This window comes from Aquila chrysaetos, chromosome Z (genome assembly GCF_900496995.4).
Source record: "Aquila chrysaetos chrysaetos chromosome Z, bAquChr1.4, whole genome shotgun sequence".
Lineage (NCBI taxonomy): Eukaryota > Metazoa > Chordata > Aves > Accipitriformes > Accipitridae > Aquila > Aquila chrysaetos.
The window spans coordinates 64,256,687-64,270,217 of NC_044030.1; the positions used below are offsets into that span (position 1 = coordinate 64,256,687).

At 37.3% G+C, this 13,531-nt stretch overlaps 1 protein-coding gene across 2 annotated transcripts in view; it reads left to right on the plus strand.

Annotated features, from left to right (window-relative positions):
* Window positions 1-10,158: 10,158 nt before the first annotated feature.
* LOC115337100 (A disintegrin and metalloproteinase with thrombospondin motifs 6-like) overlaps window positions 10,159-13,531 on the plus strand; it is a 44,166-nt gene continuing 40,793 nt past the window's right edge. For both annotated transcript variants that reach the window (XM_030005136.2, XM_030005137.2), the window contains exons 1-2: window positions 10,159-10,351; window positions 11,454-11,587. In XM_030005136.2, coding sequence (XP_029860996.1) covers window positions 10,306-10,351; window positions 11,454-11,587 — 180 coding nt within the window. In that variant the 5' untranslated portion in view covers window positions 10,159-10,305. The remainder of the gene's footprint in view (window positions 10,352-11,453; window positions 11,588-13,531) is intronic.

Below are 13,531 nucleotides of genomic sequence, written 5' to 3' on the forward strand. Positions count from 1 at the left end.
ACTATGATAAGAATAAAATAAATCCTAGCAACATTTCAACAGTATCACTAGGTAGCTATGGTACAACTGTTAATAATAAAAAAGCATTAAAAAATTTCTATATATTTGTGAGGCAGCAGGATTATATAGTATGCAAATTTTCTTGTATACTAGTTCCTGTGGCAGATGCTAAATAATATCTATTGGAGATAAACATTTTAAGTAAGAATAGCTGGACAATTACCTCACTGGAGTCCACAAAGAGTTAAGGGAGTAGGGCTCCACTATGCCCGTGTGAATTTTTTAACAAATCTTAGACTGTGTGTACAAACTGAAACTGTCCTAATGTAAAAAGGTCATTATTTGAAAAGGACAAACAGAACATTCTACATTACAGTTTGCCTGATAGCCATCTCAAATAAACAGAAAAGTTGGCAGAGGCTTGACTGATACAGGTTTAAAAGAAAGACAAATAATAATACAAATCAGTACTTTGTGTAACAATAGGTTTTATCAACTAAAGCTTTTTACAATTCCTGGTTAAATTAAAAGGATAATAGAATATGCTTAGATATAAGGCATTTAACTTAGTCATACACAACATCCTGACTGAAATAAACAGAAATAAACCTGTACTAATTCAGTAAAGCATACATTAAATTTATTAAATATTGACTGACAGATTTCAACAGACAGATTTCAATAAGGGATCATCACTTAGTTGGTGAATTCATAAGCGAATTTCCTATCAACTGTAATAGAAACACACTTAGTGTTACTCAACATTTTCATTTGTGAATTTGAACTATGAAAAGATTTCTTACTCAGGAAGTCTTCCAATTACAAAAAGACCATCTGAGTGAAAACAAAGAGGAAGGAAGATTCATTACAGTGGATCATCTGATAAGCTGGATCCATGCAAATGAAAATTGCAAAAAGGCAGCCAAACGCAAAGGTACATATCTACAGAAAAAAATAAGACAGTCAAAGTTTCAGAATGGTGCACTGTAATTTGGAAGGTTGTATGACTGGAAAACTTTTACAGCTCCTACTGGACAAGCAGCTCAGCTTTAGCTTCTCTTACAACACTGTGGCCAAAATGCCTAACACACTTCTTGGCTGTGTGAACAGAGCAGCTGTGATTAGCAGTAGGAAAGTTAATTTTTAATTTGGAAATTTGTAATACTGTGTAATAATGAGAATTAGCCCCACAGAGAAGTTTGCAGAACCATTACGTATGTTAGTAATGATTGTAAAAATAATTTTTTTTCAAGGAATCAGCATATTAACTATTTTTTCCTGAAATGTATCAAAAGATAAACAGGTGAAACAATACCTTTAGGTACAGACTCTCCCACTGTTATGAACTTTCTTGATGAAGAAGAAAATTAAGATGGATCTGAAGCTAAAATAATATGAAAGCCTGTTTATGTTTGTAGTGCTACTGACTTGGAAACTTACTAGTGAAATTCTTTATTGGTGTGTAATTTTTACTGGTTCAATTTTTAACTTACTTGAATTTGTAATTTAGGTTCATAATTTGATTTTATACATTTATAGTCTGCCCCATCCCCTCAGTGGTAGTTCATGATGAGCTCAGCTCTAAAATAAAACTGCATGATCATTCTGGTAATACAAGAACCAGTGGATACCTGATGGCAAAACAGCAGGTTTAGAACACACGAAAAGAAATAAATTTTAACAGAATGTATAAGAGGATTGTGTAACACATTATCACTGGAAGTTATACAGGTATAAAAAGAATAAGAGGGTTTAGAAGTCTATTCATGGAGGATGCTTCCATTTGTGGCAGTTAATGTGGTACAGATACAATGTGGAGCTCAGGACATCTTTAGACACCCAGCTTCCCGAAACTCAGATGGTATATCCACAGTAAGTCATGCCTTGGCTGCCAAAACTTTATAATTTTTCCCCAAACACCTGTTATTGCCCACTGCTGGGAGACAAGACACTGGTCTCGACAGATCTTTGCTCTGATATGGAATGCCCCTTGTTCACCTTTAACATGGATGCTCAAGTCAAACTCACTCCAGGCCTTAATGTGAAGGCACCAGCTAGATATCACATTTGAGATAGGGATCCTAACATTCAGCAGAACATGTAGGATGCCTGCAATATAGAATTGCCCTACAGGACTGTTTGCCAACTCACAGCTTTTCTGAACTGGGAAAAAATGCATCCATTGCTGCTAAAATGTAAAACAGACAAGTTGATTATACTTCTACAGTGGAATAGAATTTACTTACATCAGTATTACAGGAGCGATACCGTTTCCTTTCTCCAAGACAATATTTGCCTCCGCCCGAAGGCCTGGAAAAACATGTTTTATGTGTTAGTATATGTGTTAGTACAAGCACAAGTTCATGAGACATACTAATGCATTATTAGTATAAATACAAGTCCAAGAGATTACATATTATATAAATAAAAATAAATATACGCGGAGGTTTTAAGGTGAGATTTTTAAATATTTTATTTAATAAGAATTGTAGCATTGACTTGAATTGGAGCAGATAAAAACCAATACTGGGTACATGAAAATCATCACTCATATAGTATTCATCTAGTTTGCATAGATCCCAAGCCATGCAGTTTAACTGCATTTTGAACATACTGAAAAGGCATTGGTTTTAATTATTTCCTTGCTTTGTAAAACTAGAATGAGAAATGCATAAACAACCTATGTGATACTTTTTTTTCTTTTTAATCTTCTCATATTACACTTGAAAATACAAAAAAATTAAGAAACACTGCCTGCTAAATACTGGAGCCAGCAAAGACTGCATTTTCTAGTTCAGGAATCTGATTCTGATTTGATTTGAAAGTTATTTCTTATTGTCAGACACTTTTCAGACAGTTATATTCTTAGTTGGTGTTGCTTCCCTTATTCTCCATTACTAAGAGGAAGCTTATAGGGTCACAGAAGGAACATCTAGAGGGTATCCAAGGAGGCCGTTCAGTTTATTCCTTGGCTTAAAGGCAAAATCGACTGTCATTAAACAGTTTTTAACTGATGGTTAGGCAGCTGGCCTGTTTTGAAATACCTCCAGTCTGGGACATACTAGGATTCTTCAATATCCTTACAGTCAGGACAGTTTTCATAAAGTACAGTGTATGTTTTCCCATCCTTTAAGACCCTTACTTACTCTTTCCCCAGTAAGAAGACAGCTGATAATATTCCCTCTATGGGAGCATTTCCTGTGTTCGCAGACTACTATCATGTCTCTTCTTAGTCTTCTTTACACTAGATAGTCTCTGTGTTAATAGCCTTTGGGATCCCAGTAGTGCACATCTTGAAGTGTGGTGCCCAAACCTCTGCACAGGATTAATTTTCATTTCAGTATTGTGTTCATTTCAGTATTGTGTTCATTTTTCTTACAGGAGTGACAATATTTATTTAGTCTGTGTTGATCCATAATGCCCAAATCCCTTTCTTAAGAGCTGCTGTTTGGGAAGTCATTTCTCAGCTTGTGCTTGCACAGTTGATTGTTCCTATTCAAGTGTAGTAATTTGCATCCATTGCTTTATTTCAAACCACTGCTCCAATTTATCAACATCTTTTAAAATTATAGTCCTCTATTCCAAAATGTTCATCCCCTACCTATACGCGAATTTCAATCAATAATTTAAAAAAGATATTCAAAAGGAAACTTCGCATTTTGTTGTCTGGGTCTTAAAAATAAATCTTGAACAATTGCAGACTTGGGCCAGGCAATTTGGAAATACCATTCTTACAGTTTGACTGTGAAGCATTTTTTAAGCGTATTTTTGGGCTATGGTTTTCCAGTGTATAAACGTATTGGTACTTGCAGAAGTTTAAAGTTACTGCCTTGATGGTTTTGACAATTGTTGTCTATTTGTTTTATAGTAATAATATAGGGTTCTACATAACTAAGAATTGCTGAGACTAGTAGATTTTGTTTCAAGATTTATGATAGTCCTTAGTGCTTGACATTTTTAATGGAATGGTATGTTTGATTAATGTAAGCATTAAAAGCATGCAAATCTGTCATTGTTTTTATGAAAAAATGTATTGTTTGTACATCTTTTTTGCAGTGTCAACATTCATTGTCCATCTGTAATTTTCAATGTAGCACTCCCTAAAGCTCTTACTATTCATAAACCAAAAAAACCCTCATTTTGACTTCATTTTTCTTTCAGAGATGAGTTAGTTCTGTTGCCCTTTCTTTTGACCAATTTAATTCTTTGGAAACAGCGCACACACTCCTACTAGGCTTATTTCTCATCAAACACTTCCAAAGCCATATATGACTTCTTAATTCAAAAGGCATCTGCTAATGGAAACATTGAGATCAGCAGAAAAGAACATTAGCTAATGGCTTCTGGAAACAAAAGGGTGGTAGAAAGAACACACTCATCAGAAACTGATTTTCTACCACCAACCACACTATCTCTAACAAAAATATATGTATTTTTCCAACCAAAGTATTTTTAATTTAAAAAAAAAATACAAAATGCTAATAGAATTGCAAGGTACATAACTACTCGCAGTAACTCATTGTCTGATTTAAAATATGCATAGGATGTGAAGCTTAATTTGATACACAACTAAAACTGTAAAAGCCTCCTAATTTTTTATATACGATGGAAACATGTTTTGCTTACAAGTTCTGTGAATGGTTTACCTATATAAAAATGTGTGTATACATACCTTTAAAAGATTCTTGTTCTTCAGTCTTTTCTCTTAATAGAAATGTGGGCAAATGGTTTTTGTTGGTTCCTTCCATTATGTATACATTCACAGATATTGTTTGTTGTTTTCATAATTCTAATATTTTCAAGCCTATTTTTTCTAAAATACATTCATGTGAGGAGCTACATCTTGGAACAGTACCTGAGTTTCAACTGTCACTCTTCAGGCTGTGAGGTGTAGTATAGCCCTTTGTTAATAGGAAACACAATGAGTTCAATTACTGAAGTCTGCCTAACTTTAAGCTCCAAGATAAACAGTGTTCTGTGAGATAAGATGCTTGATGTCTGTCAGTGTTGGCTCAATGATTCATTAACACTGTTTGGACAATTTATTTTTGCTTCAGTCTTAAGAATTTTTATGTTCCTATTAAAGTCAATGCTTTTTTAAAGTCAAAATTTTAATTATTTCATCATCTTCTTCTCGGGGCCTTCTTCAGACCAGATTTTAAGTTCTTATACATTTGATAGATTCCTACCTCATGATTTGCGGTCTCCTAAAAGAACATTTGGAAACATAAGCAGCCTGTTGCTTGACAAGAGTTATCCATGTACTATAGCTGCATGAAAAAAGGGAAATATCTTACCCAGTAAGGAGAAGCAGTTACTTTGGGAAAAGACTACATACACAAAGAGACAGTGCCGAAGAGCTGACATTTTGTAAATGCATATTGTAGCTTACCTTGCAGTGATGTTTTTCCATTTCTATACCTATTGTTTTCATAGAATCATAGAATACCTGGTTGGAAGGGATCTCAAGGATCATCTGTTACCACCTTTCTTGGCAAAAGCACAGTCTGGACAAGATGGCCCAGCACCCTTTCCAGCTGAATCTTAAAAATGTCCAATGTTGGGGAATCCATCACTTCCCTGGGGAGATTATTCCAATGGCTGATTGTTTTCATTGTGAAAAAATTTTCCACTTGTGTCCAGTCGGAATCTCCCCGGGAGTAACTTGTACCCATTACTCCTTGTATTTTCTGTGTGACTCCTTGTAAAAAGGGAGTCTCCATCTTCTTTGTAGCCACCCTTTAAATACTGGAACATGCTGATAAGGTCTCCCCTAAGCCTTCTTTTTTCAAGGCTGAACAAACCTAGTTCTCTCAGCCTTTCCTCATTTGGGGAGGCTTCCCAGTCCTTTGATCATCTTTGTGGCCCTTCTCTGGACCCTCTCCAGCCTGTCCACATCTTGTTTGTATAGCGGGGACCAAAACTGAACACAGTATTCCAGATGTGGCCTGCCACGCGCTGAGCAGTGTGGGATAATGACTTCTTCAGCTCTGCTGTGATGCCCTTGTTGATGCAACCCAGCATCCTGTTGCTTTTTCCACAGCAGCACACTGCTCACTCATACTGATCTTGTTGTCCACCAGGACCACCAGGTTCCTTTCGACAGAGCTGCTCCCCAGCCAGGTAGATTCCAGCCTGTGCTGCACTCCTGGATTGTTTTCCCAGGTGCAAGACCTTACATTTTTCTTAGTTGGGCTTCGTAGGGTCGTTGTTAGCCCACCCTTTCAGCCTATCCAGGTCTTCCTGCAGGGTGGCTCTCCCTTCCAAAGTGTCCACTTCCCCACTCAGTTTGGTATCATCAGCAAACTTTGTCAGGGTACACTTGAACCCCTCATCCGATCACTTACGAAGATATTAAACAGTGTTGGGCTCAGTATCGGTTCCTGGGAGACACCACTTGTGACAGGCTGCCGGTTTGAAAAGGAGCTATTTTTACCAGCACCTTCAGAGTGCGGCCTGTCAGCCAGTTCCCCACCCACTGCATAGACCAGTTGTCTAGACCATAAAGCATCAGTTTCTCTAGGAGGACGCTGTGGGAAATGGTATCGAAAGCCTTGGAGAAATCCAGGTAGACAATGATGTCCACTGCTCGACCCACATCAACTGAGCAGGTTACTTTGTTGTAGAAGGCGATTAGGTTTGTCGAGCCCAATTTTGAATGCATTTCTTGAGGTCATAGCCTTTAGTTCTACTTCCTCTCAGATATTGGTGAGATACTAAAAAGGATAGGAAAGTTATGCAGCAACGACAAAAAATTTACAAGTTGCATTTTGTGCTTCAGATCACAGAATATTGCAGGTCTCAGGCTATGATTTGGTAACAGCATTCTGCAGAAGGACTGCCTGAAAACTTTACTGAATCCACGTGAAAGCTGAATTCAAACAAATGATTTGGACAAAGAGCAAGATCCTGAGATGAGGGCTAGCACTTGTCAGTATCCACGGAGAGGATTTAGCCACTAAAATGGAAGCTCATTTTACTGCGAAGGTCACCAAATCTGTCTATGGATTGATGGCTTTGCATTTTTAGAGCCAAAGACACCAGGTTATATATACGCTTTGATATCATTGGTATATTCATTAGTGAAATTAATTTAACAGTACTTGCAGTATAGGAAACCAGAATTTAGTCTGCAGGACTACCGAAACCAGATGAAAAATCAGGAAAGCAGGAACATTGTATGAGGGGCTTTGCTCCCACAGTTCCTTTAGCTGCTCCCAGGTTTTCCCAGCCAGGGAGATGGCAGGCTATGCATACCTGTGTGTAGCTGGTTTTCTGTCAGACTGCCAGATATGTGTTCCAGAATAAAAGAGGATAAAACCAGTGATTTTAGCAGTTTAAATTGTGGCAAAAACTGAATCAGTATTTAATAGGGTAAAAGAAAGACTTCGCTTTGCTTTCAAGGGGACCTCTGGATGTCACCTTGTACAGCCCCTCTTGCTCAAACCTCAGACAGATTGCCCAGGACCATGACCAGATGGCTTTTGAATATCTCCAAGGGGGGAGATTCCACCACCTCTTTGGGCAGCCTGTACAAGTGGTTGGTCACCCTCACAGTAAAAAAAAAATGTTTTGTGATGTTCAGCAGGAACCTGTGTTTCCATGTGTTCCCATTGCCTGTGGTCCCATGACTGGGCACCACTGGAAGGAGCCTGGCTTCATCCTCTTTACACCTTCCCTTCAAGTATTTGTACATATTTATGAGATCCCTCCCTGAGCCTTCTCTTCTCCAGGCTGAACAATCCCAGCTCTCTCAGCCTTTCCTCATATGAGAGATGCTCCAGACCCTTCATGGCCCTTCATTGGAGTCTCTCCAGTATGGCAGTATCTCTCTTGTACTGAGGAGCCCAGAACTCAACACAGTACTGTAGGTGTGACCTCACCAGTGCTGAGTAGAGGCAAAGGATCACCTCCCTGGACTCCTATTGCAGCCCAGGATACCATTAGCCTTCTTTGCCACAAGAGCACATTGCTGGCTGATGTTCAACTTGGTGTCCTCCAGGCCCCCAGGGCCTTTTCTGCGAAGCTCCTTTCCAGCTTTTCTTATATCTAATCTAAATCTACCCTGTTTCAGTTTAAAGCTATTACCCCTTGTCCTATCACTACCTGCCCTTGTAAAAAGTCCCTCTCCAGCTTTCTTGTAGGCCCCTTCAAGGTACTGGAAGCCTGCTGTAAAGTTTCCCCCACAGCCTTCTCTTCTCTAGGCTGAACAACTCCAACTGTCTCAGCTTGTCTTTGTAGGAGAGATGCTCCAGCCCCCGATCATCTTCGTGGCTCTCCTCTGGGCTCACTTCAACAGGTCCATGTCCTTCTTACTTTGGGGGCCCCAGAGCCGAATGCAGTACTCCACGTGGGGTCTCACAAGGGTGGAGTAGAGGAGGAGAATCACCTCCCTCGACTTGCTGGTCACGCTTCTTTTGATGCAGCCCAGAATGCAATTGGCTTTCTGGGCTGCAAGTGCACATCGCTGGGTGATGTTGAGCTTCTCGTCAACCAACACCCCCAAGTCCTTTTCTGCAGGGCTGCTCTCAATCCATTCTCTGCCCAGCCTGTATTTGTACTTGGGATTGCCCCAACCCATGTGCAGGACCTTGCACTTGGCCTTGTTGAACTTCATGACGTTCACACGGGCCCACCTCTCAAGCCTGTCAAGGTCCCTCTGGATGGCATCCCTTCCCTCCAGCGTGTCGACCGCACCACACATCTTGGTGTCATGAGCAAACTTGCTGAGGGTGCACTCAATCCCACTGTCCATGCCTCCTACAAAGATGTTAAACCGGGCTAGTGCTGGTGTGAAGACTGGTCCTTCTACTGCTTGGAGAATATGATGCAAAGGGGCAAACTTAATTTGTGGTACTATTAAAAAAACTTTTTAAAATTACTGTTATTTTATTTACATAGTTATTTTTTATTCTCACTGTTATAATCTGAAGGATTATTGAATGAAAGTAGTTACACTATTTTTTTTTCACCAGTAAATGCATTATATTAAAAAATATATTTTTATTTAGGAGCTAATAGAGTCATTTATAGGGAAAATTTAAAATTTAAATACTGTCTAATGTCCACTATTTTAATTTATATCACAACAGGTTCAAAATTGGAGAAAAATGAATCATGTTGCAATGAGCTGGCTGTTATAAGAGCTTGATTAATGTATACTGAGAATCATAATTATTATGTAATATTTGCATTGTGCAGTAAATTTTTATCATCCTTGTTTGTAGAGACCTTTTCACTTGAATGCATTTCAGATTCCTGAACTGTGCTAACTGGCTTAGATACGTAGGAAGACAAGTAAAACTGCCATAAAATTGACTCTTCTGTTGCTTATAAAATAGTAATAGTTATTAATAACTCTGATTTCTGTCAAGCAAATTCTTTTTCAGTCTAAAAATGATTTTAATCTGTATTTCAAATACTTTGTGTGATGAAGCTTGCCATTTCAGTAGGTACTTAAACATTGATAACAATGTTTAATGTGCTATCTAAATTCTGGGTGTATTCAAGATTAGTTGTCATTATTATTTTGAACCTGCTGATGAAAAAAGTAAGAAATGGCAAAGAATTATGTTTCTCCTATAATTCTTTCTGAGATGGGTTTCACTTACATCTACCCTTACTCCAAGTAAAAAACATACTTTACAGTTTTGTAATTGGTAATGCAGATTTAAATCAAAGTAGTTTTTATTTCTGCATGCTTGGAGACTGGTAAATATCAATCTAAACATGGTAACTATTCTCATTTGCAGCTTCAACACAATGCTTTTGTCAAGGCTACAAGTAAGCAGATGTGACACAGCTCTAGAAAAGTGTTTTAATTTTTTTCTTGATGTCTTAATAACATGTCTCAGTACAGCTGCTTAGTACAGTATAACTGACCCTACAGCACTTACCAAAATGTTTTTGTTTTAATTTTTTCAGCTGTTTTTAATGTGTGTTTATAAGGAGGTAGCTGATGGATTGATTATGAAGCATAGTTTGACGTGATTCTGATTGTCAAGTTTTATGGCAACTGTTACGTAACACCTTTGTTGAAATTACTTCAGTTACTTCATGCCAGCCTAAGGTTGCAAAATAGACACTTCAACTGTAAAGCAATGAAGCAAGTTTCAGAATCAGAGCCACAAGATAAAGCAGGGAACCACCTCCTGGTCTCTTGCATGATTATGTTTGCAATATAAGCATTTCCTTTTATGTTGATATTTGGAAGAAATTAACCTTTTTTTTTTGGCTTTATTATTTTAGCCATGTCCTTCAGGGGCCCGTGATTTTCGAGAAAAGCAATGTGCGGATTTTGACAATATGCCTTTCCGGGGAAAGTATTATAACTGGAAACCCTACACTGGAGGTAATGGTTAGCTTTGCAAAAATGTTATCATATGTGAAGTCTTCAAAATTACATAAGTTTGTAAATAAAATGTTTTTATTGAAATATAATGAGCTAAGTTTGCTAAGCTTGCACTTTTGTCAATTGGTGAAAATGTTGCAGAAAAGCCATCTCTATTCTGGTAGAGTTTTGTTTTACTATGAAGGGGAGTGAGCATCATCATAGGGACCCCTTCTTCACCTGCAGTTGCAACAGAATTGGAGATTCCATAGGTGATCTGTAAGTGCCTTTCATGCTAAAGTGATGAGTTCAGTGTAAAAAATCTCACAGTAAGTTTTGCTTTCTTAAGGTCAGATATTAGGAAAAGGAGAAAGAAGTAAAAACATTTGTAAGAGTCTTTAAAGACTACTTCAGTAATTGAATTATAAGCAATTGCACTGTGCAATAAAAGGGTATTTTGCAGCAGGGAAGAGATTTGTAATTTCTTTTTCTCTTTGAGACAGTTTAATCAAGTTTAGTTATGTTTCTGTAGTTGTTCAAAGTTCGTAGTTTGCCCTTTTGTTAGGTTGTTTTGTCCTGTTCTAAACCCTGAGTGAATAAGTCCATGTTACCCCTTGTGTTTTTGTATTTTATTGCTTGAATGGTTTTACTCTTAGTTTTTTAGATTAAAAGCCTAAAAAGGATCATTGTGATTACATGGTCTAAGCTGTAGTGTAATTCAATAGGACTAAATTCCTAATTGAAATAATCTGATCTTCGTTTTGAAATTTACCCTGATATACTTCTAGCACTACATTCATTAGTCTTGTTTATCAAATGGTGAAGCGGTGTCCTTATTGTTTTAAATTGTTTAATAATCATTAGGGTTGTATTAACATAATGGCATCGTTATGGAGCCAACCTTGCCATATCTTACTATGCAAAATCTTTTTTGCAAGAAAGAAGAGTCAAGTAGAGAAATCAATAAAGGGAAGTTAAATAAAGTGTATACATTGTATGTGTCAGGTATGAGATAAGATTATAAATTTCACATCAGTTTATGCATATATATTTTTTAACTAATTGTTAACTTTTCAAGATTTCTGTTGGTTTTTTTTTATTTTCATTCATTTTTGTTGTCCAGGTGGGGTTAAACCATGTGCATTGAACTGCTTGGCTGAAGGTTATAATTTTTACACTGAACGTGCTCCTGCAGTAATAGATGGGACTCAGTGCAATGCTGATTCACTGGATATCTGTATCAATGGAGAATGCAAGGTTACAAATGTTTTATGAAGTACTTATGGATTATTTTGTTGTGTCTTCTATCTCCTACATTTAATTACGGTACTTGTTTGTTACTTACATGAAACGGGAGTGTAGACAGGTCAAGTTGTTAATGAAAGGGTAAGATTGAGACAAAAAATTGCATAAATTAGACAAATCATCTGAATTTCATTAGCTTCTCACAGACATTCATAGAATCCTTAATTTTGTCTTCTTTTTTCTTGCTTTATGGTTTTTGTTGAAGAATTGAAGGAAAGGGCAACAGGAGATGAACAGATTCCTTGCATTGTTCCAAGGCCTGTTCCATTATTCCAATTAGAACACCGCTCTGGCTGAAAAACAGTAAATGTGAACATATTAATCTGTTTCTCTCTAACTAGTTCATCCTGTTGCAAACAATTCTGCTGTTAATGTAATTGAAACAAAAAGTTGTCACTATTGCTCTGTCGTTCTAGGAAAAAGTGTATAGTGATTCCACTACCTAAAGGGGGCCTACAAGAAAGCCAGAGAGAGACTTTTTGCAAGGGCATGTAGTGATAGGACAAGGGGTAATGGCTTCAAACTGGAAGAGGGTAGATTTAGATTAGATGTCAGGAAGAAGTTCTTCACTGTGAGGCTGATGAGCCACTGGAACAGGTTGCCCAGAGAGGCTGTGGATGCCCCATCCCTGGAAGTGTTCAAGGCCAGGTTGGATGGGGTTTTGAGCAACCTGGTCTAGTGGAAGGTGTCCCTGCCCATGGCAGGGGGGGTTGGAACTAGGTGATATTTAAGGTCCTTGTCAACCCAAACCATTCGATGATTAATGATGCAAGTATTTGCCATTTACTAAAAGTCTGATTATCTTGTAAGATTCCTATGGAACTGCATTACGTGAGTTTGAATAGAATTGGAGGTCTGTGCCGTATTTTTGGTTATATATATCCCACTGCTTCTTCAGTTTAGAAAAGCATTTAATTATGTACTTAAGTCTAGACATCTGAACAGTGCTGGAGACTCTAAGAATTATTTGATTTCACTGAAACCACTAACATAACTAAAGCTTAACCCGATGCTTAAGTTCTTTGCTAAATTGAGGGCTGAAGATGGATGTTTATTAAATAATATCATGAGATCAAAAGCATTTGTCATGTATTAGTAAACTGACAGAAAAAAAAAAAAAGCAGAAGAAATAGCCTGTGGAAATCTGGTGTACTTTATACATAAGAAGATTTTAGTAGTTTTGAAAAATCTTTTAAAACTAATAATCAGACTAAATCTTGAGTTGAGAATGAGCTATGTAATAAAGTTGGGCCTCTGTCTTCTTGGTGAATCAGAAAGTTGAAATATAAATGGTTAAAATAATACTATTTTGTCAATTATTTGAAGTATTTTGACTTCTTTTATGACCTATGTATTACCTGTTACGAAATGGTAGATAATATTGCTAGACAGTAAACAAAGATATGTAGCTGCCTTCTTTTTTGTATAAATCCCGGAAAAAATTGGCAAGCTGCAATGTTCGTTCTATTTACATCCTACTTGTTCGTTCTCTCTTGTTTGTTTGTTTGTTGGTTGGGGTTTTTTTTTTGGTTTTTTTTTTTTTAAGGATCTAGCTGTCTATTTTCATTAGCTTTGTAGTAGGGTTGAATCAATAAGTTACAGGGAGTTAATCATTGTTCACTGTCCATAGATTACTCAAGCAGATAATCAGAAATGTAATGTACTTTTTATGATCAGTTATAGACACCTCTTTTTTCCAAGGGCTTTTGAATCCAATCTAATACAGCATGTAATTCAGCCTTTCACTAAGTTTCATTCTGCGTTCATTCTTACAGTGAAGTCATTTACAGTTTACATTCAAACTTAGGAAAATAATTGCAAGTTTTGCCTGGAGGATGTGGAAATATGGTCTATGAAGCTGTAAATGCCTTTGGGAACAATAATACCATTTATGCT